We start from the raw sequence: 27,747 nt of genomic DNA on the forward strand, positions 1-27,747 counted from the left end.
AATAGCGGAGATATTAAGGGAAGCCACAATATATACACTGGCCATGATATCATCTTCTCCTCTATTATAGCAATAAAACTATAAAAGTGGAGTCCTAACCATAGTTTTTTATCATGTAATTATAGTCACAAATACTAAAAACTTTTCTCCCAGTTTAGTATGTATACTAAAAAAAATACATGTGTACTGAAGCTATATCTTCGATTTTAAAATTTAAGATAAATTGATTAAACTAATGACCCGGCGGTTACCTATAGCCATCTTGGCCATAACGATTTCGAGATATCCGTACATTGCAACTGTATTCGATTTCAGTTGAGCTTTCGGTAACAGTTGAGAAATCGTAATAAATCTCTGTCGTTGGCGAGATAATACTGCGAGAAGGTAAGATTCAAGTCCGTAGCGCATATCCGGGAATTTGAGAGCGAATGGCAGGGATTACGGCGCGCGGCCACACGCTTTGAAACTTAGTGGTTTTAAGGTGCGCGCGCGACGCAGGAGACGTGTCGACCAAACGAATGGTCTTTCTGCTCGCGGAAGCATTTCATGCAAATTTGTCCCAGTGCGATGTCACTCGTACTTTCCAGTTTGCGCGGTAACCAGCGACCTACTTTCCGTCTTCGCGCCCTTCTCGAGAGACGCTCGTTCTTTGCACATACAAAGCACTCGGGACTCTTCCTAACATGTAGTCTGCTTGAGCGCTGCGCTTCGTTACAACTAATTAAATATTAAATTATATGATTACGTTATCGAGACAAAAAGCGTACAGCTTTAAAATATAGGCGCGCGTGAAAATACAGCGCGGAATAATTACAATCGGATTTCAATACATTTTTGTATCTCATTTAATAACTGTTATGTAAAATATGTGAATAAAACATGTGGAACATGAAATTAACTGAGAAAATAGAAAGTACTGTCTTTCAATTATATAATTTCACTGTCGTATTTGCTATTTTCGTTTTCACTTTTATTCTCATATTTCGCGTTCGTTTTCGCGCGGCGGACGTGCGTGCATGCGCAACTTTCAAACTCCGAGATACTCCATTTAGCCACGCTACTAAGAATAACCTGCGGCTTTTACGAGTGAGTCTTGAAAAATTTTTCACATGCATAGCGAAATGAAGCACGGCAGGTGCGAAACGTCGCGAAGAGCGCACGTGCGTGTATCTGCTGCCGAAAATACTGCCGATCGTATCGCGCCATGTCACGCAAACCACCCGGATTTTTAACACACTAACGCTATAACGCGCACCCTCTCGTCGCGTATTCTATTTTTTTCCCTCCACGGGCCACAAAGTGCGTGTGCGGCGATCTAAAATTAGGATGATATGTTTCCCACGTCCCTATCTGCCGGTCAATTACCACCCTCGTCGAGAGCGTCGATAAGGATTCTTCGGCTAATTGCAGCAGGGGGAATAGGAGAAGTTAACGTGTCACCGTTTTATAACTATCGCTTTATTCCTCGCTTGCGTGGCCCGAATGCATGTTTTATCGTATTTACGCGCACGCGTGACTAAACCAACAAATGCTTGCCGTTTGAAGCGTACACGCTTTATCGTTCGGGATTATCTATGATGGATTTTCGGATATGTAACTGTTTAAAAATCATGTACTCAATTTTCATGCAACGGCTGGTCCGTCGTATATAAATGATTGCAAAAAACAATTTTAATACCTCATTGGTATGTACAGCACGATACTTGGATTTAAAACGACGTTAGAATTTTTGAACGGATGAGCAGAGTCCTAGGAGAGCAAATTACTTTTCAAATATAACGAATTACATTTTATATATATCTTTTCAATTTCCAGAAAGCTCTCATAAACTTGAGAGTCAATTTTTATATCTCATACAAAAGATCTATCTATCTCTTTCTCGTCAATACTGCAATGTCTAATACTTTTCTAGTAATAATAGTTAACATCGAACTCATTATAAAAAGATTTATAAAAATGTAAATAAATCGTATAATCTGTTTCTATACAGTTTTTCGAATAACGTTTACTTTTATTTTTTTTTATCCGCAGCTAAAGCTCGTATCTATAATCGTTATTGAATAGTAAAAGTTTATAAGATGAGATAATCAGAATGAATGCTCTTGAAATGTAGATGATTTAATAATTGCTGTTTGATTAGAAGTGAACTGTGAGAGTGTACTCAGGAAACGAAATAATTGCTAATATTAAACCTATTAAAGTATTATAAGATTTTCCACAATGTTACAAGTGCGATAAAATGATTATTAGATTTCGCTTGACTCCATTTAAAAAATATAATATTTTATTTTTTTAATTAGTGTGTTAAAAAATATAAATTTATTTATAACTAAGTTATAAATAAATAAAGACAGATAAATTTAAAACATTAAAATAAAACTGACTTGCATAAATAAATATAATAATTATTGACTTGTCTTTTATTATTTAATTAAATTAGTTAGAGAAAATATTATGTTTGACTTTGAAATATTTCTTGTAATTTTTTTATTTATTCTTGTAACATATTACATTTACATTGTAACATGCATATTGAAAAAATTTTTGCATATTACTTCCTATTCTTCATATCAGTTTATATTATTTATAATATTATACAATTTTCCGATATAATTTTATTTTCACAAGTTTATTCATTTAAATAAAATACAATTTGTCATTAATCGATATAATGCGCAGGGCGGAGTTGAAAGACGAACTATATCGTGAAATAAAATTGTATTTATATATAAATTCTAGAAACGCTCAAAATAATTACTGCTACTTCGATAATAATCGTTCTAAATAAAAAAGGTACATTTAAATCAAATATATTGTAATTAAATTAGTAAATAACAAACAAAATAACAAATATTTAAAATTAGTAAATAAAAAACAAAATAACAAATAATAAACTACTTAACGGCTGTTCCACTGGCGCTCATTGCCTCCCACACTTTTGAGGGTCGGTTGTTATATCTTCAAATAAACTATGTGATAATTTATTTAAAGTGTGTTCCACTTAACGTTCGCAACGCTTGCAAGTATCATTTCAACCTTGTTGTTATCAAATGTTAAACAAAGATGAAATAATGCATTCGAGCGTTGCGAACGTTAAATGGAACGCACCCCTAATAGATAAAAGGGTAAAAGAGTAATCACAAAAAGAGAAAAAAATAAGAGAGTGAGCTGAAGTTTATCGAAAGATGGAACAATTACACAGCCTTATGCCCGTATTGATAGTCAGGCCTTATATTTAAGGCTTCCTTAAATTTATCTTCAGATGCTCTACGAATATTTCATTGGCTACTGAGCACTTAAAGATAAATTTAAGGAAGCCTTAAGTACAAGGTCTGACTATGAATACGGGCCTTAGTCCTTCATTTCATTAACACAAGACTCGCGAAAATAGTTATTATATTTGCAACCACGCGTATTAGTTATCAAAATATGATAATCGCACGACACCTTGTATTCCTGACTTTAATTGCACGCGACATGATTAAGTGCACTTTATTATTTTATATTGCAAGGGAAGAAATACGATTCGCTTGATAATCGCAACTTCTCATAAATTAATACATCGGACAGCGGATCTAGAATAAAAAATTGATTGACAGAAAAAATTGACATTGATCCCACAAAACACCGAATGTATGTCATACAACTGATAAATGTGAGGTTGTACTTATTAATTAAATGCGTCATGACATAGCACAATTCGAGAATCGATATGTTTTATACATATTTGCGATATTTTATTTATGACCAGAGAATTTGAAAATGATATCATATATACGAAGTGAGGTGATTATTAAAGTCAAAATAACAGCTAATGAAAGAAAAATGCAATGACTGTTCTGAAATTTAATCAAAACATGCTTTATTTAATTCCTTCTTTTAATAAAAATTAAAAAGATTAATTTTTTATTTAAAACTTTGTTTAAATTATTATTTTTAATATATTTTTATTATTTAATCTATTATTTAATCTATTTAATATATTTTTTATTATTAAATTAAGTTTTTATTTAATGAAAAAAATTCTTTTTTGTTTTAATAAAAAAAATTTTACATATAAGTAAATTTATTATTTTTACTTTCCTTTTAACGAAGTTTTGATTAATCTTAAGTCTTAAAACGAGTAAAATTGTGCAACATTAATAAATTAAGAAAATAAAATACAAATAGTTACGAAAAATGTCATGATTTAATTTCATTTTTTTTGCTATTTTATTAAAATCATAAAATTTTTTTGTTGTGTCTCTTTCTCACACGGGACAAAAATTGTGTAAATCATCATAATAATACATATATTAAATTTTATAAACGTTTTATAAAGTACAGAAAGATTAATAACGGCGACTCTTTTCTAGCTCATATTCTAACAACTTCGTCATAAAATAATCACGTAAAAATTTTGTCCTAAACAGGGGCAGCAATGAGAATACATCCCAGGGAAAAAGAAAACATTTTAAATTTGACTTTCCGTTCTGTGAAAGGCGCGCCGCTGAACGAGGTTCAGTTCGGTAGGGCGGATGGAAAGTTTAAGAGGAAGAGAAGCCTGAGTCGTGCGCAAATTGAAGCTGGGATTAAGACGTCGAGCGAGATTAAGGTTTCCATGTTGATTAATTTAAATAGTTCCGCCGTCGCTCCGCGGAGAGACAAAAGCATACCCGTAACCGTAGCTGCGCCGAGCGGCTGGGTATATAGGGAAAGGATGCATGGTAAACAACTTACTTTTCACAGTGCAGAAGCAACCCGGAGAATTAAGGAACGTAATACAGAGTTAAACGAAGCGCACTTGGGTGTCGACCTGCTTTACCTGTGAACTTGTTCGGATTGAGATGTACTTCTCTATTTTTTCTGTTATTTACATCTAGTCTAACATCTATTCAGAAAATAATAGCAATTACTTTGATTATTAAACGAACAACAAAAGGTATAAGAAAATCAATATCATAGAAAATCAGGCCACAGTTGGAAGGATAGATAAAAAAAAAAATGAAAGGAAGTGCACCATGTTTTGATACTCTTTGAGCAATAAATTTCTTCTGAGGTCTTATCAACGTTCACCATAATTCTACCATCTTGTGCTGTAAAATACACTGCTGATAGTTCGTGGAAAATGCAGCGAAGTTTTTGCGCTTTACGCTCCGTAAAAAGAAATTATTATGTCGCTGTATTTGTTTAGTCTCTTAATATCGGCTAGTTTATGAAACTGACTTCAGATTTTTCATGTGTTTTTTTCATATGCTTTTCAAATATGGACGAATTTAAAATATTTTTAATATAGAAAGAAGAAACATGATAAAACCGTACATTTCAAATTAAATAATTTTTTTATATAAAAGATATCATCTTATAAACAAAAAATGTTATGACAATTCAATAAATTGACTGTTTTTTAGATAACTGATATTGACAGTGTGAAATGTAATTATTTTAAATAATAGAAAGTGTATATACTATATATATATATATATCAAGCGGAGTTGTAATATTTTTTGTGATGTTACGTCGTGATAGCTTATTTTTTTGCAGAAATCATAATATTACAGTGATTCATAAAAATAAACCTGATATTGATTTCAAAATTCGTTTTGAAAACGCACACTGTTAGAATATCAAAGAAACAATGATAACCCAAACTTGAGTTAAATAACAATCTGTGTTATTTTCAATTTCAAAATGTGTCAAAATGTAAATCAATCCATTTTTGGTTATTTTCAACGTAAACAATGTACATTTAATATATGTATTTAGTAAATAATAAACTAAATTTGAGTCAAATTTAATATATTTTCTCAAGTTAAATTGTTTAATTCTATTGTTTTAGTTAAATTAACGGAGAGTATAAATAGGAGTATTGGCAATTCATAGAAATGATTAAAAAAATTCAAATTGGGCGAAATTTGAATTTAACAGTGCAGCGCCAATTTTTCGCGAGTGTTAACAGTGACCGCCATTTCAATCGAAATTTCATAATTGGAGACTGATAGGAAAGATTGTAAGGCAAGAAAAGATAAGATAGAACGTTCAAAAGAAAAATAAAAAGACAGAAAAGGAAATCTTTATCGCCGGTCAAGTGTAGCGATTGCTTTTTTAATCTCGTTGTTATAGTTAATAAGCGATAAATACCAAAGAAAAGCGATTGTCTTCTTTCGCGTATCATCCGAGATACGACAAAGACTGTATCCGTTTAATCTGGCTAAGAAAAAAGTAAAAAACGTATTACTTTCTTTGAGATAGGTATATAGATCAATATCAAGCTTCTGATGTCTGTAATGTACCATAAAAAGAGGAAAAGATAAACTCATAAAAATAATAATTTAATATAAGTGCAATAATATTTTTATCAGATTTTTCGATTAACAATAAAATTCATCATCTCATTCCTAATCTTTATCATGTCGCAGAAATAACGAAAAAAAGTAAAAGCCATTACAATTTCTATATTATTTCTATAAAAGAAATATGAATTTTTTATATTTTGAAAAGTTAAGAACAATAGATTGATAAATATTATTTTACACATTTCTCTATTAAGGATATAAAATTATCTGTTAACGTGTACGTGTATTTTAATTGTTCTCCTAAAATCGTTAAAAGGACGAATAAATTTAGAAGCTATAAAAAAAGAATTTATTTTTGATTTTCCCAAAATATCAAGAGTGCTATATTTTGTACTGGGAAAAGTTCGTGGTTTTCTGTGAGCATGGAGCTACCGTGATCAGTGCTCTCGGCGGATTCGGTCGTTAGCAGTCTTTAGAAGGAAGTCGAGGGTAAGGCGTAACGGACGGACGAAAAGTAAAAGGAACGGGGGAGGAAACTCTCCTTCGCTCTCTCGGACAAGGGCCGCGCGTGTTCTTTTAGTCGCGTAGCCTCAGCAACAGAGTACCTTCCGTCTCGCTGACCTGCTGTTTCCGGTGACACCAATGGCCCTTCCTTTTCTCGTCATTTTGCCGAGACTGGCGCGCTTTCCCGAAGAGAGAAAAAAAGTATATAATCAACTGCGGGAAAGTGTTAAGGGTCGATGCGATTATCGTTCAAAAGTAACGGTATCTCAGAATTTTCTATTTCTATTATCAGTTCAGGCGACGTTATGGTTTCGTATCCTTTATGATTAAGGAGATCACGTGATTATCGTTAGTAGATCACTGCGGCAAATTGCGCGAAATGATATGTCAATAGAATGTCTTGTATGTATACCTCGTACCGAGGTTGAATTATCAAACAAACGAGCTTTACATGATGGTAACAATGTTGTCTTATACCCGGGTACTTTACTGATAGGTAGGATTCAAAATAGAGACGCTATCGTGCGGCATAACTATAGAATCAGATCGATATCCTTGAGCCGAGTTCAAGATCCTCGAGAAAAGATCGACGAACTCGCGTGGCTATCTATGAATGCGTAATGCGAAGTAAGAATCCCATGTCAATTACTACAATAGTTAATTACTACAATAGTTAATTAATATTATGTAAGGCTACACGAGACAGATATTAGTTCGAATCGCTACACTGTACAGATATATTCCTAATTCGAGAGAGTTTAGTAAATTAAGCACGATACAGAACGCATTAATAATTTCACCATGGGAGCCTCTTAACACCGGCATGCGACATAAATTGGATAATCCAAGGTTCGAGTGATGTTTCATAAAATATCCATATCATTTTATTATTCATATGTGTATATCATTATGTGTATATGATGTAGGTACATTTTTTTCAAATCTTTATACATATAATGGACTATCGCGAAATAATATTTTTTCTAAGAACGTACGTAATTAATGCGACTGTACTATTTCTAAATTGCTCGTGTACTCTTTTTTCAAAAATGTAATTACAGATAAGAATATTTTCCGTATCTATAAAATTATGCAAAATAAAATCTCAATAAGAGAGAGATATCAGCTATATATGACGGAGTAACTCAGAAGCATTCCGCGTGCAAGCGATGAAATATGAATTGCGGCACGTAGTAGGCCATTAGCTGCTTGAGAAAAGAAAGTAGGAGGAATGCTGAGGGACGGTAATGAGGTAGAATAAAGAGCGAACTAATTCGAAATTTTGTGCGCGTCACCGACGGCGATCGACCGGCACGACTGGCGCGAGAAGGGACGGAGGAGCGAAATGGAAATGCCGGGACGGGGCCTGTTCAACATTCTAAATATTTTAAAAGTTCAACTCATTTGAATTGGAACATCTTTAGACGTGTCTCTTTCTCTACCTCCCCTGCTCTTTCTCAACTGCCTCCCATCGGTTGGATCGTCGCGGAGTTCTCTGTACTTATCGCGCTTTCCACTGCGCTTTCGGCCGTCTTCTTTTCCCGACCGATTGATTTAGATTCTCGAAACTTTTCGCACTCGAGTTGTATAGCGGAGATATTCTCCATGCACTGTTAAATCTAGTGTCAAATTTAACCTAACGTGAGTCGCCACTACTCCTATTAAATATATCGTTATTTTTTTATCAAAACGATAGTTAAATTTGACATTGTATAGTACTAACTACAACCATTATTTTAGTCTAAAATAATGATATGATTGAGTAGAAGCAGCAGCGACTCACGTTAAGTTAAATTTGACACTATAGATTTAATAGTGTGATCACAGAGAAAACGGTGTTCGGTTCGTTTATTCATTTACGCATAAAACCCATTACCGAGTACAGTATGTGTGTTTGTACTTTGTGTTTATATAATGCCAAATGTTAAAAATATTAAAAATAATTTTGGAAAATATTTGTCAATAATTTTGACGTTTGTTTTTGTAAAAATCATGCATTATCTATTTGATTTCTACCTTTCGGTGCCATTCTAACAAGTAGCTTTCTTTTCCCAATGTTTTTCCAAAGTTTTTTCTATTACTTATATAACTATTTTATTATTAAAGATACATTTACTTGGTACCATTATGTTTTCTAATGTCTAACGCTCGAAAAAATAATTTTTTACAATATGTTTACGAAAAAAATGATTTTATTGAAAGATTTAAATTTTGCTGGATATATAGACTTAAAAATAATCTTATTGGATCATGAAAATAATTTTGTTGGAAACTCAAATTGGAATATTAAATTTTTTGCAGCATTACATTTATTAGTTTCCAACATAATTATTTTGATTATTTTGGTTCAATAAAATTATTTTTAAGTCTGTAGAAAAATCAGATCTCCAAAAAAATTTCAAATCTTTTAATAAAACCATTCTTTCTGTAATCATTTTTATAAAAGCTATAAGCAATCAATTTATTTGGATATGTAATACTCAAATGTGTTGTTCCTATGGTGTGGCACCGAATGATTAACCATGTAAAATCGTTGTTTACGCAACGATAATGAAATTTGCGAGGTGTGATGATGGTTGAAAACCATCGAACGTCACGATGTGTTCACAGTTTCAAAACAAATCAGTCGCGGGCCATCGATTCTTTGTAGCTGCTAGGGCTTAATTCAGTCGCGTAAAGCCCAGCCACCAGGTAAAACCGATAAGGCTGACCGATTTGCTGCCCCTAGCGAAAAATCCGCTTATTCGTTCGAGCCCTTGCGAGAATCTACGCTATGTTATTCCGGTTGGAATATGGATGTGTCACATTTGCGAGTCGCACGAGAAAACGACACCGCACATTCGCGTATACGGATTGGCGAAATTCGCGGGGAGGCGTACTAACTCACCTGGTCACGGTTGGCGTGGAAGCGACCCCCGGGGATCGTGCTGGATAACTCCGTGGACTTCCTGACATCAAGTACTCTGCAACACACAGCGAAACGTTTGTCCTTAATGCTCTGCTGCATAAAGTCACACTCGACGATCGAGTAACGCATTCGTCTTGCACCGGTTAACGGCGATACAAACGCCGCTTTCCAAACTACCAACCGTGAGTAACCGCGAAGTGCGATTACAAATATTCACTAACATTCTACCAGTGCCAATATAACAATTCTATCCAAGACGCATCAAAGGCTGCAACAATTATGATTTTAATAATTCTCGTTATTTAATAATTTGAACGAACAGATAATTAGAGAGAACATCAAATTATATTCTTCGATTAATCCGACGGTAATGTTAGATATTCCACTACATCATTCTGCTCTAAAGTATAATGTAGCGCGAACGGAGATTCTTCGATACATTCCGAGCGTGTTCCAATTTTCTGTGCATTTGATTCATGGCTGTTGCATACTGCGGCATTTCGCTGAAACATATGCCGCCGTAACTACTGCTTAATTACTTAGACAGGTAACAGGATCTGCGGCGGACGCAGATATTCCTCTACTCTCAGCAACTTGACCTGTGTCATGCGACGAGATAATTGAGTTTATTAAACGCAAGTTGTTCTCGTATTCGCAAGTGCTTTAACCCTGTTTCGAGTATAGTGCCCGCGGAATTATTTAAATGGAACGATCAAAACGGATGCGTGCTTACATTGTTTCTAATTATGGCTTAAATTTCTACGTGCCCTGGAAATAATCAAATGGTTGCGTTCAGCAGAGAAAACTGGATCAGTGAGCGCTCAGTGATCAATTTTCTCTGCTAAACGCAGCCAATATAATATAAAGGTAGAAAAATTGAAGATCAACGTCGGTAGAATTGACAAGACAATTTAATTAATCGAAAATGTCTTGGATGTGTGTTGAAGATGTGCGGATTTACGCCAACAGGCAAATCAGAATAGTGATAAGTGCAATCGTCGAAGCGAATTCGTAGAGGCCCAGGGTATCAACGAGTAGCGACGTGCGCGCATGCATAATTAATTTTCAAACTTTCTTTCCTGCCCGATGGCAGGCTGACGTTACCATTCGATTTAACCTTCGTTCGCCGTGCGTGGTCTCCGGTCTGTCGGTTCGTAGCGTCATGCATATTCTAGTTGATGGGTCGTCGCGAGCTGTCTTCCTTTTATCTGTATAGTTAATGCGTTCATGACTAATGTAACCGTCAGTGACGTCCTGCTATCGACCGCATTCGTCTGATGCTCGCCTTGGTCGCCAGCACAAGATCGCTAAATCTCTTTATCGGATAATGCTTAATATTCACTGTCCGTAAACGTCATCGACGTTGAATTCTTCCGGAACATTTAACTGTAGTACACGCGTTTTTATTGTGTATAGTTGATTTTTGTTACATACACGAAGCATTTACAGAGATATCTCTTCCCATTGATAACTCCACACAAAGATAATCACCGGGTTGTATTCTATCTTTTAACAGAAACGATAACAAGCTCTTTTTTTCGAACAATTGTAACTCAAAACAGTCAAAACGAATATCTTTGTTGAAAGAGAGATTTTCACATAAAGCAAAAATTGGCTGTTGAATCAATAACGAGGCTGAATATAATGGGAGTTAGCGAGTGAGTCTAGAGGAAGCGGTTGCAAAATAAAAAAAAATAACAAGGATAGTTTGTTCGTTCGTTTACTTTGATATACTGATGCTACATCGGTTTTGGCCCATAAGGTTCTTCTAACCACCGCTTTCACCCTCTTATTTCTGCAGCAATTTGTCACTGTCTACGTCCCGAGGATCTTTACTTTATACGCTGGATTCTAACTCACTACGCACTGATAAGAAACATCATTATATTGTTTTATATCGATTTCTGTTCATATATATTTATGGCAAAATGTTGAATCTTTTTCTATATAAAATGAATTTTAATTAAGTCCTACAATTGTTTACACATAAAAAAAATGGTTGCAATTATCACACAATTTAACTATAATTTATAGTCATTTTTTAAGACAATCGTATATTTATAGTTTTAATTGGAAATACCGTCAATTGTGCTATTAATAATAGTCACACATTGCTTAAAAATTTTTAGTTTTTTTTAAACATATTTTTTATTATTATATAAATAGTAAGTGAATTTAAGAAAATACATTTACTATAAATGCCATTGCATTTACTAAATAAAACTGTTTATTTTATTTATCATTTATTTCTTGATATTTCACTACATTAATATTTGAAATTATAATAACTTATTAGTACAATTTTGTCATATTTAAGAAAATTACATATACTTGTGTATAATGTACACAATCAATGTAATCATCGTTGTATTTTGCATTGTAGCTGTGATTAAACATTATACTAAAAGAAAAATGCTTGATTTGTGACTATAAGCTTTGTGATTATAATTGCATGGAAAACAATTAGCTCTATTTTTTTTCCATTATGATTATTACTGTTATAATGTAATAATCATAAAAATGGAGCTAATTGTTTTACCATGCAATTATAGTCAGAAAGCTTATAGTCACAAATCAAGCATTTTTCTTTTAGTATAATGTTTAATCACAGCTATATAATGCAAAATACGACGATGACGCGGCGATTCGTTTGACATATACGAAAGAGGTAAAGCGTTCCGCTACTGATCATTAACACCACCAATCCAAACTGAACCTTACTGAACTGAGTTTGCTACCGAAATCTGCGAAATGGGATCGTTATGTCATTGACACGGCGTTGCCATTCGTCACTCGCAAGCTCAAAGGCTCACTTGCAACACACAGGATGTAACGTTTCCTTTGTAATTCTGAGCATAAATTGGCGCGTGTCAGATGCGAATGAGTCGATTCCGAACCGCGCGCGCGTTCGTAGGTGGATAGGTTTAGGTATGGAAACCTCTATCGGCTGGAGAGAGTCCTGACAGCTGGGAGCACAAAGCGACGGGTTCGTTCTCGCAGGGCGAGAGGTTGGTTGCCAGGCTGCCGAGGCTTAGCAGCCATGTCGGCTACCGTTTGTTTCGTCCGGTAGTCATGGTGATAACACGGAGAAGGTGGGCGCAACTGATCGAGGGTTCTCCGATATCTCGCATATTTTCTAGCAGCCACCCTCTCGGCGAAAGCGACGCTTCTGACTCGCTGGACCACCCATCGAGAATATTAACGCCCACGAAGGGATGCGCCGCATGTCTCTGTCGGGGTACTTTTGGAAGAAATAAGCTGTGTCGAGTTACAAATGCGAATGCAGCGATCATATCCATTGATAATGCCATTGAAATGAGAGTAAGTCACTATTGTGTAAGAATTTACTGTATTTTAATATTAACTTTCCTAAGAAGACAGTAATTCTTCTTTTGTAAGTGCGCTGATAACAATGTAAGGATTTCTTTTTATCGTGAGAAAAATGGAGTTAGTTGACTATCTTTTAAATATGCCTTTTCAGTATGGCATATCCGACTCTTTTTTAATGTTTTTTTTATTACAATGTTTGCAATTTTTTTTGTTAATAAAAATATTTATGTTTGCTTGGTATCATTATGTTCCTTAAAATTTGGCGGTTCAATTTTTGATTGAAAAAAAAAATTGTTTACAATATGTTCATTTTTATGAAAGTTATAAATAGTCGAATTGAGTTGGATATGAAATATTCAAGTGTGTTTATGGTGTGTTCCCTAAACACACTTGTGTGTAGTGTTTAAAGAATATAGCTATGTCTAAACTCTTAAATAAATTCTATGATTAAATATATGTATATGCTATATGCCTGCTAATAGAAAATGTCATTTTCCAAGATTATAAAAGATATTCAACAAGCGCGATTGACAATGACGATTCATAAAATAAAACGTGGTTTATATAACATCATTATTGCAAAGAAGTTGCGAATTTCATCAATTTTTCTTCTATTATATAAACTTCCTATATATCTTCATGCGGAACGCAAAAATTTTTGCGTAAGCTAAATATTCTTCGTTATATCTCGTCGAAGGAGCTCGACGAACGATGCGATCAAGTTAGTAATGAGCGATCATTATCGTGTAGCGATCCTTAAGAGAGATTACAATTCCTCTTTTACAGTCGCTCCAAAGATACTTCCGAAGTCTTCCTTCATTAGTATTTGTTTCGGCTGATTTTAGAAAAATTCTCTTCGATACGAGCCGCTCGTCGGTAAGGAACGATCGATTACGTTCTATCTACGGGAACTAAAGTCTGGCCGACCCATCTTTCGTTCGAAAAAGTGTCATTATCTGCTAATGGCACAGCAGCAACTAGGTCGATGCGCTTGGTCGGTTAATGACGTGACTTTCGCATTTTGTCGATGGACTGTACCGATTTTTATCTACGTACTTCGATTTTACCTGATGTCCTCTCGAAGATTCGCGAACGCCGCAATCACCCCTCCCTCCCCCTGACAACAGTTATTTAAGGGTTAAGTTAGTTTTTATTGCTGCGCTTTATTCTTATCATGTTACTTCTTTACTTGCAAGAACATCCATTCGCTGCAAGATAAAATATCTCCGGGAGCTACGCAAGAGACAAGCCCGTGCGAAATATTTTCGTGTAAGAACATTGCCGACCCAAATACGTCGCCGTCAGAACGTCGTCAAAGAGAAACGAGCATTATCGCGGTTACGATAACTAGACTGGAAATTACGTAAGCGGAATTAAGTAAGAAAAGTAAATCCCATCACGATAATCTTTTCTAACACTCGGACAGAACGTACCGACTAATAGCTCGTCAAAAAGCGTGCAATTTAGTAGTCGGGTGACATACTTGAATCAGGAAAGACTTCTCGTAATCGATAACGTTGGCTGATCTATTCTTTATTTAATCACTGCACACACGGCTCTCTTAACGAAGATGGGGGAACAATGTTCCGAGTGGAAAACTAGACGTCGAATAGGGACGATCGAACAAGGTTGTCAGGGCTGAAAATGTCGCTGAATTCAGGAAAGACAATGGAAGACAAGAGTGATAACGAAAGTGATAACGAAAGTGATAGCGCGGGAGTGACAGGGTGTAGTTAGAGCGACAGCCGAAAAGGTGATCGTAGAAAGGATAGAAACACAGTTAGAAAATGGAATTTGAGGATGAGTCGAAGCGAGGCTAGACGAGGCGAGACGAGAAGAGGGTAAGGGCGAAAGGCACGTAAAGACAAGAGAAAAAGATCAGAGATAGGTACGTAAGTCCCTGGATGGAGTGGATACAGTTGAGTCTGAGGGTTTCTTGGTTGTTGGGTGTTTGGCTGTCGGCCAGGGAATCTCTGGAGCGCGACGGTTACCTTTTTCTCTGTCGGGAGGTCTCTTCGACCTATACGTACACCACGGTGAGCGTACCGTCTTTCCGGAATATCAACTGTATAATGGTGCACAAGTGTGCGTGTGTGTGCTAGCATACCCGATATGTGTCACCGGAGGTGCGGTGTTACAGAGTCCGCACTTTCGAAAACTCGTCTACTCTAGATCTCTATACTCTAGGTCTAACTTGGTGCAACCCTTCCGCGTTTTATTGCTCGTGTCCCATTTGACCTTATACCTTGCATGTTTGCTTAACTCCGTGTAATACACATAAATGTAATAAATATAGATTACACATTTCCTTGATCTTAGCATCTATGCTCCATTAGAAAGAAATTAACATATTAAAATCTCCTTCAATAAGGACAATCGGGCAGCATTTCTCTTCAACTCGATATTTTAGAGAGAGAGAGAATCAAGCTATCTCATTCTTCCTAAACCGAAAATGACAACTTCATAGAAACGAAAAGTCTATTCTTATTATGTCAATGATAATACACCGCGATCATAAGTTGAAATCACATCACTCATGTGATCTGATGCGATTCTTTGATCGACTTTACCTAATTTTTTTTGTACTGCGCATCTCTCGCAGATGAATTCTTTGAGATTATGATATATTGCGAAATAAAGCTATATCCTAGTGCGAACGCAGAAGTATGTTTTGTTTCTCGGGTAAGATCAATGGCTTGCACTCTATCGCTTCGCGTTATGCGAAAAATCAAGGGAATAACTTTTTAATTTCTCCCGCATCGCAGACTAGCCGTCCGTATTGTTTCGCTCTCGGCTCAGAAGATTGAGCTCTGTTCTACTATATGTTCCGCACAATCATCTATCATCTGTCCGTGCAAGTCGTAAGTTTTTTCATTCACTCCGCTTTCCAATGCCGCGTGTTGCAACATACATTCTTATATCGCCAAAGCGTATAACTATATACAGAGAGCTATAAACCATAAATGTCCAAACATTCGCAGTTTTGATCAAACGGCTTTACCAAAATGCCCGATTCTTTACGAAAGTAAAGTATTACGAATACCGAAGACAATATTTCCTGAAATTGGACTTAGAAGACAAGGTGCATATTTCGCATTTCACTAAAGCAGTTTGCTGCGTTTGAGAACAGGAAAACGTTACATTGACATTGTCAATTTCTGCTGGTCAAATCTGAGTCGAAATTCGATATCATAATGTATCGGGCGACTTATTGAGTGATCAAAATTGCTCGCAAACAAAGTCATTTACGCAGATAAAACAAAATAAGGCCAATTTCATGAGCGTAGAAGCGGTTATGGAATAGGTGAAGAATTGTGGACATATATGTATGTAGTATTCCTCGTAACAGAGATATGGAATACTACGATATCTTACATAGTTTACACTGCATTTTGACGATCGTCAAAATTACTTCACAGTTTGCTTAGAAATTCTAATATGATCACTGACCATTAATGTTTAGTGCGTTATCATAAAAGATACCTTTTAGTTTTGTAGGTAGCAGGTTTCACAGATGTGTATTTACGTAATTTTGAGAAGTATTAGTATTAATTTCGTCTAATTTGAAAGACTTGAATGTGGCTTTCAAACAATGAAATTAAATTTGGTAATAAAATGTGCGCATGTATCTGCCGTATAAAGCTATACTAATAGGTGATATTTCATATCTCCTCATTTCTATTTCATAACAGCAACCTTTTTCCTTTCTTTAAATTTTTCATTTCTTATAAATTGCATTTGTTCTGTACCTATATCCAAAGAACTTCTATTTATAGCATAATTAATATCACTCTATGGCTCTAATAAACTTGTACCAAAAACAGTTCTGTCACATAAATTGAGTTATTTCATTAAAACAAAATGATATTCCATAATCTCTTCCCTTCCTCTGTAGTGTCATGAATCACGAGGAATACCGTATGTTCGTTCTACTCTTTATTTGCGATCATAAAACGAAGTGTATATAGGTACACGCATTTCTCGACACTTAACTGATGTATAATCAAGAGGTGCGAGAGTACGGACGGTGAGTAAGTGTGCGTAAACATAAGGGTTGATTAACGATAATGGCGATGTGGGACAATTTCCGATAGCCTGTCTCTCGATCGCATGAGGGATACTTTGGCGGAGAGTGGAACGGACAAACTGTCGACACATTGTGCAACGTTACGAACGCCAATCTACGGGACGCTGGACGTCGAAGGTAATCCAGGAGGATGCGTGCCCGAGAATTCTGATCAGCGCTTTACCTCTTATAGATTCCGCCAATGTGTTAACACCTCTACTTCGTATAATGCCGCGCACATCATTGCTCCGACGACAACGGCGCCCACGATCTCGGTCCGCGAACGTTCGATGATACGCCAATAGATGCGGCCGTCATTATTGCTTTCATTCCAAATGTCATACACGTGCCAGGAATGTCCGCGTTGTTTTCAACGAGGAGATAATACTTGCAAGATATCACGAGAATGGCAGCAACTGCATACTCTCGAGAATGTAAATCGTATTCTTGGCGCGCGACATCACGAATTGTAAAATTTATCGAAAATTTATTCTCCGTTGAGCAGCTGGAATACAAGAATGGAATTGTAAATAATCATGAACCGTCAGGTTTCATGTTCTTTAACCCTAGAACACACATATGAGTCTCCTCAATCAAAACTTCGCTTGCTCCATACGAAGAAAAAAAAGGAGAGTTTTATTTTATTTTATAATCTTAACAATATTCATAAAAACTTTTCGACATTACAATCTGTTCAGATATATTTCTAAATCTCAGAGTTTCAAAATATAAAAAGTCTAAAAATATTAATCTAACAGAAGTTACAGTCTATCAAAGTTACAGTAGATTTTCCAGACCAATGGTGTGTGTTTTGAGAATTTTTCGGAAGATGCATTCCAGGGTTATTTCATTATTTCGTAAAAATCACGCTCCGTAACAGTATTGAGTCTCGATAAGACGTCGTCAATTTTTATCACTCAAAATCGTGGGATATAATAACTTAATTCAATCTTTCCAAATTCATAAAGGAAAGTTTCACGCAGAAGCAATATCACATTCGAACGAATTGTCTTTAAGATTTTTGTGTTTCTATCGAACATATTTTTTCATCCATGGCGTTTGCGTCATCTGTTATCATTTTCAACAAAGTTCTCACTATAATACCTCGATCTTCGAAGAAGCGAATTTATCGCTTTGCTTTGAGCAATCTCGACTTGTCCTGATCAAATGTCTGGTCTTGCAAACATCTCGCGGGCATACAGATCACTAATGAATGTTTGACGAAGTCGATGTATCATCGACCGTTCTCTGAAATTGTAATACACAAAGAAAGTATCAACGACGTTTATTGCTCAGTAAATTTTACGTTTTGTTATTTCTATTTTTATTAAAACGTTATTTTTTTTTATATATTCGCGTGTTAAATAAAGCAAAATCAGCAAGACATCTTTTAGTTTCTATTTAAAGATAAAAATTTCTTGCCTATTGTCAAATAACATTGAGTAATTCGTATTCATATATAATTATGGAATCGTATAGTGGAATAATCAATAAGGAAATATATATTGGCATTACAGTTAATACAAATCTTCATTTATTCTCCTTATGATCCATACTATCTTATATAAACCATCAATGTTGTCAATATCTAGAGGGTTGATCTCGGCTTGGCAGGTAATGAATGTTTATTAGGGCAGGATCCGTTGACGGATCTCCGTAGACTCGAGACGGATCGATATGCGTTGGTCTAGACGTTCGTGCCTCGAAATAATTGGTTGACTCTGATCCTGCATTCTGTGTTCGTGAGAGGTAAACATTTGCGATTGCCTGCGCATCAAATACGTTCACGTACCAACATGAATCAATAAAGCTGGTCAAAGTCATTTAAGGTATTCTCGGATCTTAACTGTTTCAAATTCGAATTTTCTAAGTACAGATGAAAAAAAAGAAATTCTTATATTATTTTGCGATATAAATTTTCATATACGGAATTTTAATAGACATTATTTCGATAAGTATTCGTTATCATATATTTTTCAGATTTTTTAATTGGTTTTTTTAGTTTAAGAATTGTACGCTTTTTGCTGAATGACATACAGCTAATAATAATTCAAGCAATTTTTCATAAATGTCGATATATAAGAACAATTGCATTTGCATAAAGAACAATATACATCTACTGTAGTGTATACCACGTGGAAATAGAAGTAGCTAAAGTTTAACTAGCTTCGCAGTGGAATAGTCTCGTTTCCTTCATCAACTCAAATTGCGGGAATTAGCTTCTGGCCCCTGTCCAGATTACTTCTGTATTCTCTACTGCGTCTTGTCTCATTTGATTTATGTGATAAGTTAATTTGGAAAATGGTAAGCGAGCGATAAGTAATGACGGATGTATTAAAATCTAAATAATATCAATCTCGAATAAAATGTTTCCATGATATTAAATTTTTTTTCTTTTGAAAGTAATAATTTATGTAACGCGGCAAATTAACATATTTAATTTCACTTTGAACGGGCAATATCATCGCGCTAATGGCATAATTATCCGGTAATGGTTTAACCGAGAGACGGGTAACGCATCGGTCAGAGTAGGCAAAATTACAACAAAATTGCAATGAAAGAATTGATACGTAGTGCGTTAAATTCAGTTTCATGGTAGTGTTAGAGTGTATTACAGCCAGCCGAATTTCTCGTATCTGACCAAATTCGAGTGACCAGGGGGATAAATTGTTGCACGCTTTTCGCAGAGCTGCCGGAGAATTGTGCATTTGCGTCACGTAACCTGTTTTACGTTAGCGCTTTTGTTCCGCATGAATCTTATTAGCGCCAACCATTTTACAGGAAATTGAGTTAAACAGTTTTCTGCATTAAAGCTTTCGCTTTCCTTTCGGGTCGCTATTGGCCTACAGGAAGTCGTGCAAAGGATTGTGATTTGGAAATGAGAGAATTAATATATTTTATTAATATAAAGCAAAAAACTAAAGATGACGTTCAAATGTCACGTTCGTTAAATATTTAAACAATAAACTTGTACAGATTATGTATATAGAGTATACTCTCTGTCACACCATCATTTATCATAAAATCGGCTTATATGATGTGTATCGGATTGAGCACGAGTTACGTAATTCAATTATTACGTAGCAAAGCTCTGTTTAAAAAATTAAACAGCAGATATAATTAAGCAGATATAATAAATAATAATTATTATGAAAATATTATATAACATGAGTAAATTTTACATATTTTAGAATGTATGAAATTTTACATATGTTATTTACAGTTCAAACGTCTGCAGAAAACTGTTTAACTCAATCAAGTATAATGTAATCATTAATAATTATAGAAATTTCGTAAGCTATTATCTTTTATATTCGATATTGACAAAATTCTTGTGTATAATGTGCACATTATAGTATTAAATTATAGAACGTAGAAACATACACGAATAATTTTGTTCGATTAAATGGATCACAATTTAATATCCAATAAATGCAATGTCTGACGAGATACTGGATGTAACTACTTTATATAACAGGGTAGATTAAGTTAGTTTGTTCTACATCGCCAAAAAACAAGCGATATAGTTACTGCTTAACGTAGTCATATTATAGTAACATGTTGTCTAAGTATGTATAATGCAGAGGATAATTCCTATCATCTTCATAAACCACACGCACGTATTGATCGTAACGCGAACATGCGTGTATACAGGGTGGTCAGAAAATGTAGGAAATAGCGAAGATGTATTTTATGATCAAAGTTTTAATCCTTTTTTAAAAATTTAAGTAAGACTTTAATATTATGAAGTTATTTTTAATATTAAAAAAAAAATACAATAAATTCAGATAAATTAAATTTAAAAAACGTGAGATGATAAAAATATATCCTGTAACAAATTTCATACGATAAGTTTTATTTTAAGAGAAAATATTTTCAACACACAATTATTAAACGTTTTGAAAATTAAAAATATCATGTATAGCAATTGCTACCTAATACGTTTTCAGGAAATATATATACTTCTGGTTTCTGGATATATATTCGACGTTTCATCGATTGTCCTGTAGAGTGGATTCGCGAAGTTCACATAATAGGCGACAAATATATGCAATATGATTTTTGTTTGCCAAGATGAATTCTGCCAACGCTGCACAACGAGCAATAGCGGCATGGAGACGGAAGAGATCGAGCTCGAGAGAGGGATGCGAATTGAAAGACTCCACTTTAACATCCCCGACCCCGTTTCTCCCACTATCAAACACCAGCATTGCTACAGTTATAGTTGCACTGTGCGACTATATGGAACATGAAAACCAAGTCGGGGAGAAACGGGTTGGCGCGTTTTTATTTACGACCTCGCCCAATGAAATAACGGCTGCGAAGGGGCGTGCAATTGCCTTCTCATCTCAGCGACCCACATAAGCGTTCATTGGCTTTCTCTAAAAACGTTAATTGCTTGGTGTTAATAAAGGGTCGGTACTCCAACGTTTCGTCTATTCCGTAATTTCGTTCTCGTTTGAATTCAGCTGAAGAAAAAGAAAAATTTTACTATCGCGGATTAGATCCGCGAGTTTTCAATTATAATATGATATTTTTTCTCGTGCTGAAAATCAGCACGATCGAACGAATTATTTATCGCGTGTTTGCGCATTGTTCGTCAGAAAGGTTGCGATATATTGCGTTATGAAGAGAGAATTCCGAATATGTTCGTCGTTGGCTGAGTTCACCCGTAAGCACCGCTTTTTGGGCTAAACGTCGGAGTTGCCTTGTCCGAAACTTTTCGACCGTGTTGTGTCGCTTAGACAGGCAGTAGGGGCAGCGAATTATTCGACGCTCACCGACAGACTGCCATGGTTGTTTGCCGAAGTAAATGTAGAACGATCAATGTGAAGCTTCCTGTCCACTGATGGCTGCATCGTGAGCCATTAATGCTCTCATCAACACTCGGACTGCTCTATTTTTTGTTCCCCCTTATAACTTATTTTATATATTTTTATTCTATTTCAGCAATTCTTTAAAATTTTTTGTACTTAGTAATATATATCATTGTAAGATAATATAATACAAAGTTAAATAACTAATTAATACGTCATTTATTTATTATATAGATCAATAATAATAAAGTAATAAGTAAATTAGATTTTTAACTATTATATTAAATTTATAAATTTAAAGTAAAACTTTGACATAATAAAAAGTTTTTTATTTAAATAAGTTGCAAATAGAATATTAGATCCACATACAATTTAAGTAATAAAGAGTACAGGTCTTTTATTCTCGCACTATACTATTGTTAACGAACTGGATGATAGAGCACGAATAATATATATGAAGATAGCGACACTCACTTTATCTTTTTTGACAGAATAAATAAAGAGCGTGAGAGGGAAGTATTATCGTATCTGCAATGTATTTATACAACTTTTATCGAATATAATTTCATTTTAGATAAGAAACTTAACTCTTTTGCGTAGAATATCTACATTTCGCCCTGTCCTTATTCGTTTATTTCTTTCTTGAAACATACTATTTTTATTCCAAGATAAATGTTCAGGCATATAATATCCTGATTATTACTCTTAATTTGCATATAATTTATAACATAAATTTAAATATTTTCAAATATACTCTTATAATTTTTGTCAAAAGAGTTAATAAAGAAACATGAGATGCTCACATCTATACGGTTGAAAAATTTTAGTAATTCCAAATTCTCTCTTTCACAATTCCCTTCTATATTTTTCGTTTCCTTTAGATACACCCTACTAAGCAATAAGCGGGACCGATCGATTTTCCTGAATTCAATTAGATGCGACATATTGCAGATGCGGATCGTCGACGCGGGTGGTCTATGCCTCGATTTCGTCTCGAGCCGCCTCGCGACCGTGAAAACGTTTATACCATGAAAAACACAGCCGAATTCCACCTCCCTCTACGAGATTGCATTAATTCCACGCGCGACACGTAACCCTAGCAATAAAGTGGCGTAATTGCCGATGCGCTTGTGCCCCTTTGGGCGACGAGGAGGAGGAAACCCCCGTCGACATCGGGCGCGGAAAGTACGCACGATGTATGCGGAGAAAGGGGTCATCGACGTACAAATTCACCCCAACATATCCTACACGCAGGCAGACGGTAAGTCGACTTATGCGAGCCACGTGCACCATTCTAATTTGCTTACGAGCTATGGTCTTAAAGTACAATGCGCCACGGGCTCCGGGAATACGACGTGCGTTGGTCGGCCGTACGGACAATGCACAATGTGCCCTACACTTTCGCCCCCGCATTGTTTCTGGAGTTCGCGAGTCCGATGAAATCGCCATAGTTTTGTCATCTACGTCCGCACGATTGCGGTCCATTCTGGTTAGCGGAACTAATATAAAGCGCATGAGAAAGGATACGAATAACTTATTTAACGATCCAACTCTCGACCAAACGGCAGTAAGTTTTGTTTTAATCACTTGGTAAATTTGCATCAGATATTTAAGAACATTTGCCAGTTTTACAGAAAATATTATCGTTAAAAGATATAAATAATAAATTATCGAATGTGTCCTGAGCTCTTTTTCTTTATATTTAAAACCATGTTAAAATAAACTAGTATAATATAACAACATTTAATGCTAATGTTTATATACTAAAAAAAGATTATAAAATAATAAACAATTATTGCTTGACTGCAATCTCTTGATCAAATCGATTAAGTCAAAATGTGGTTTCAAAGTTTTTGAGTTGAAAGTAGCACTAAAGGTTTTATTTCATTCCCTCATTTGGTCCGTAACGTATCTGGTCCAATTTAAATTCCGAGTAAGATCAGCGCGGAAAGCCCGAAGGACCTAATATAATTCTGAATACAAGGGGCACCCGGTACGCCTGGGATCTAACTTGCATACATTTGCCAAATAGGCACGTTAACGTTAAGAATAGCGTCTGCATGCTTTCTCGTAACAAAAAGGACGAATATATTTTTCGTCAAATATATTATGCAACGTTAAAACGTTACTACGTACGTTATAAATTAACTGTGAGTTTATTTAAATTACGAAAATGTCTCTTATTTCAGTTAATTAATTGTAATAAATCTCATAATAAAAGCACGATTAAAAATAATTGAACAAATACATGTGTAAACCACAATAATGCAATAACACATATGCCTAAGAGCAAAATGAAATTTTGTTTTGACTGGTAATTCCCCGACGTTACATATCGATCGAATCTGCAATGCAGATTACGATATTCGAGCATGTCAAGTAAACTTTACAGCCGTGTGCAGTTTTGGAAAATTACCTTTTTGATCCAAGTCATGTTTCTCAATCAAATACATACATAGAAGAATCTTCTATCAAAATTGCTCAATTTAAATATAAACGTTCTTGAAAATCACGTGTTCGATAATTGATAGATATATTATAAAAGTCATAATTACAGTAAACGAGTGCGAAAGTTCGTAAATCGCATGTTGAAAATTGCACATGGTTGTTAACCATATCGAAATTTACTTCTATTATTCAAAGTTAATTTGACACGGTCATTACATCGTTCTATGCACGCATCCTCTTTATTCTGTACGTACCAACACGATCTATATCTTCTTGCGTGTAGTAGTGATGCATCGTTGCTGCTGGGTCGGCTTGCGGTAGCAATTGAATCACACGGGCGACAGTTTATGGCCGTACGATGATCATCACGACCAATACAGCGGTCACTTTACTCTGCTATTACTCACTTCCATCTCAAACAGTCGCGCAGGCCACCCATTCGCCACTTCCGGCACGGTATTGTTCCTACAAGTTTGGCCGTGCGCAGATTCGCGTAGACGTGTATGCACGCGTGTACACGCGTACGATGCTTGATCCTTGGGGGAAGGATGATGTCCCTTCGAAAATGGCGGAATCCACGTGAACGCGGGACAAGATCGATGTCCGTGAGAGAGAACACGATGAATGTAACGCGATCGTCCTAGCGTCAACTACTTGTCAAGAAAAAGTTCACTGTATACGCTAATTCGGGCGTTCACCTCTCACATTTCGCGCCATGATTTAGCGCCCTAACTACAGTGCAAGTGGCTATAAGAATTCTGTGCTAAGAAAATTATCGCATAAAATTTGTTACTCCGCAATTTCGTTGTTTCGTTTACTTCTAAGATCACCGAGAGATTTTTGTATCAAGAAAGTCTTCGGAAACCTCACAGTATATGGTTCATTGAGTCCTCCTTCTTACGAAGCGACACGTATCTTAGAAGCACGAGGAATGATGGTTTTTTCGCATGATTGCGGCACTTGCCGATGAAGTCTCGCTAAGATCGTTGATCCGATTCAAGGTTATGACAGAGGGACAATTGGTCCAGAAGGTAGCGCCAACGGCTCGTCACGATGGAAACGTCAATGATGCAGTGCGAGTCTCTCTTCGGAAGAAACGAAGAGTACGTCTCACCATTGACCGACGTGTCTCACGCACTACACCTTCTTCCGCCCACTCGTTTTTCTTCCTCTTTTTTTACCGGCCCAACGAAATCAACAACAATGGGGACACGGAGTAAAACGACAAGCCCGATAACATTGTGACACAACGCTCCTCCGCAAGCCGATTCTGCGCAGAGTGAGTAGCGCCATCCGCGACGGGAGGGGCGTCGGTGGTCGGTGCGGGGGTGGCACGTCGACTGCCACCCCCGCGACATCCCATCCGCCGCCACCTCTGCCCTGTCCCCTCGCTCTCGTTCTTCTCTCGCTCTCGCACCATCGTACTCCTGCCGTTCCCGCAACCCCATCGACCTACCGTCTTCCCTGCCGTCGTACCCGCGCATCCCCCTGCCGCCACCTTGCACCCTCCGTTCCCTCTCGCTATCCCGCTCGCTCTATCGTGGCAGCCACCACCGGCTGCGGTATCGATTGGCCCAGTTGTCCCTCGTCAGAGCACGGCAGTCGCTCCAACATCCGAACACGGCCCACCACCGCCTTCTTCACCTTCATAGCCATCTTCACCTGCCTCGTCCCCTTTCCTATCTTCTGCATCACCTTCGCGTTCATCTCTTTTTCGGCGCGCGGTGATACAAATTGCAAAAAGGTATTTCACGCTACTGTGATGGCGGCAAGCTGGTAATGGGCAGATTTTTACGACTATCACTTCCATCGTCGATCAGAGTGGCATATTTTTTATCATAAAGAAGGAACGATTGTATTCATGAAAAGGGACTTAGTATGACATAAACGATAAAGAGCGATAGATTGGATTAACGGCCCATCGATTGTTTGGATAGCGGAAGGGATGTTTTTATGACGTCGCGAGAGCGCGTAGTATTGATTAACTTCGTGTGGATGATCCCCGAAACTGATAAGAAAATAGGATTAAAAAGCTGCTTCTTCGTAATCCTGTTATCATTAGGAAGGAGCGGCAAAAATTTATGTGATCAAGTCCAATATCCGGATACTGGAATAATGTTATTCTTGCTTGCACGAACAGAAAGATAGAAGATATATTTATATATAGGACACTGCTGGCATCTAAGATATAATACTTGCTAAAGTAGTTGTATGGTTGAATTAGCGAAAGATTCTTAAATTCTAGAGTTTTGATTCGTAATTAAAACCATTTTCAAATTAGCCAACGATTACGATAGTTAGATATAGCTTAACCTGTACTTCTCGATATCGAGCGAACAGTAAGAAGGTAAACGAGGTGCCACCACGGAAATACAAACGAACAGGGCAATGTTCGTCGGCGGTCGTGAGTAGAGCGTGGCGGAAAACAGGGGCGAGTATAAGCGACAAAGGAGCTAGGCATTATTATATGGCGCGGTTCTGAATGCATGACAATGCCAGGCTCTCTCTTTCTCTCTCTCTCTCTCTCTCTCTCTCTCTCTCTCTCTCTCTCTTCGTTTCCCTCGTCTCTGCACCCTCTTTGTCTCCCGGTCGCGCTCCCGGTTACTCCCGCGGGCATCGCTCAAGCATCGCCACGGGACCATCGTTTCACAATGCTACGCTAACAAGGTCAGCAATTAATGAATCGTTGGCATTGCGCCGCCAGAAAAATACGCGCATCCAATGGGACCGGTGTATCATTAAGAAGGTGGTACGTCGGGATATGCCGTTTCATGGATCACCGCTTCGGATGTTCCGACATTAGCAATCAGCAGCCTTTGAAATACTTTGCGAGACTGAATACAGATACGAAAACTGTACACGCAGCTCGAAGTTACTTCGTTTATTTCAGTATCTCTGAAAGAGAGATTACGCTGTAATTTGTGCGCGGGATAATTAGCAACCTGCCAGTGATACAAGTTCTAATTAGAGTGTTGATCGCAGAAAAATAATTGGCGTTAATATTATACACAAGATGTTGCAAACAAGAAACATAGTGCGAAATTGAAACAATCACGTATCACTCTTCCGTTTTCATCGTGTAATTTTTGCGTTGGCGCGCATGAAAGGCAACGCGTCAGTAACTGAATATTCTTTTTATAGCCCGTTCATACTATTATCTTCTGCTATTGCCAGGTGTATTTTTCATGAAACAGTTTTACATTTTCAGGCAGTAATCCACGAATGAAACTGTCAACGTTGATTTGTTAAAGCTCCGAATTTATTTCCTGATCATGAGCGGGATATGATATATTTTCTCGACATATGAAGGTTTATAAAGGAAAAGTGTCTTTTGGAAAACGATCATTTTATAAGAAATTTTTAGAAAAACTAATGCAACTTACTGCTGGATATGTGTGC

General features: G+C 36.4%; 1 protein-coding gene across 1 annotated transcript in view; it reads right to left on the reverse strand.

The window, feature by feature from the left end:
- Positions 1 to 27,747, reverse strand: part of LOC108731367 (teneurin-a) — a 344,833-nt gene that overhangs the window by 147,225 nt on the left and 169,861 nt on the right. Inside the window, exon 7 of the mRNA XM_018461666.1 lies at positions 9,667 to 9,742. Within this exon, the coding sequence (XP_018317168.1) occupies positions 9,667 to 9,742 (76 nt within the window). The remainder of the gene's footprint in view (positions 1 to 9,666; positions 9,743 to 27,747) is intronic.

This window comes from Mycetomoellerius zeteki, unplaced genomic scaffold (genome assembly GCF_001594055.1).
Source record: "Mycetomoellerius zeteki isolate Tzet28-1 unplaced genomic scaffold, Tzet1.0 scaffold125, whole genome shotgun sequence".
NCBI classification, from domain to species: Eukaryota; Metazoa; Arthropoda; class Insecta; order Hymenoptera; family Formicidae; genus Mycetomoellerius; species Mycetomoellerius zeteki.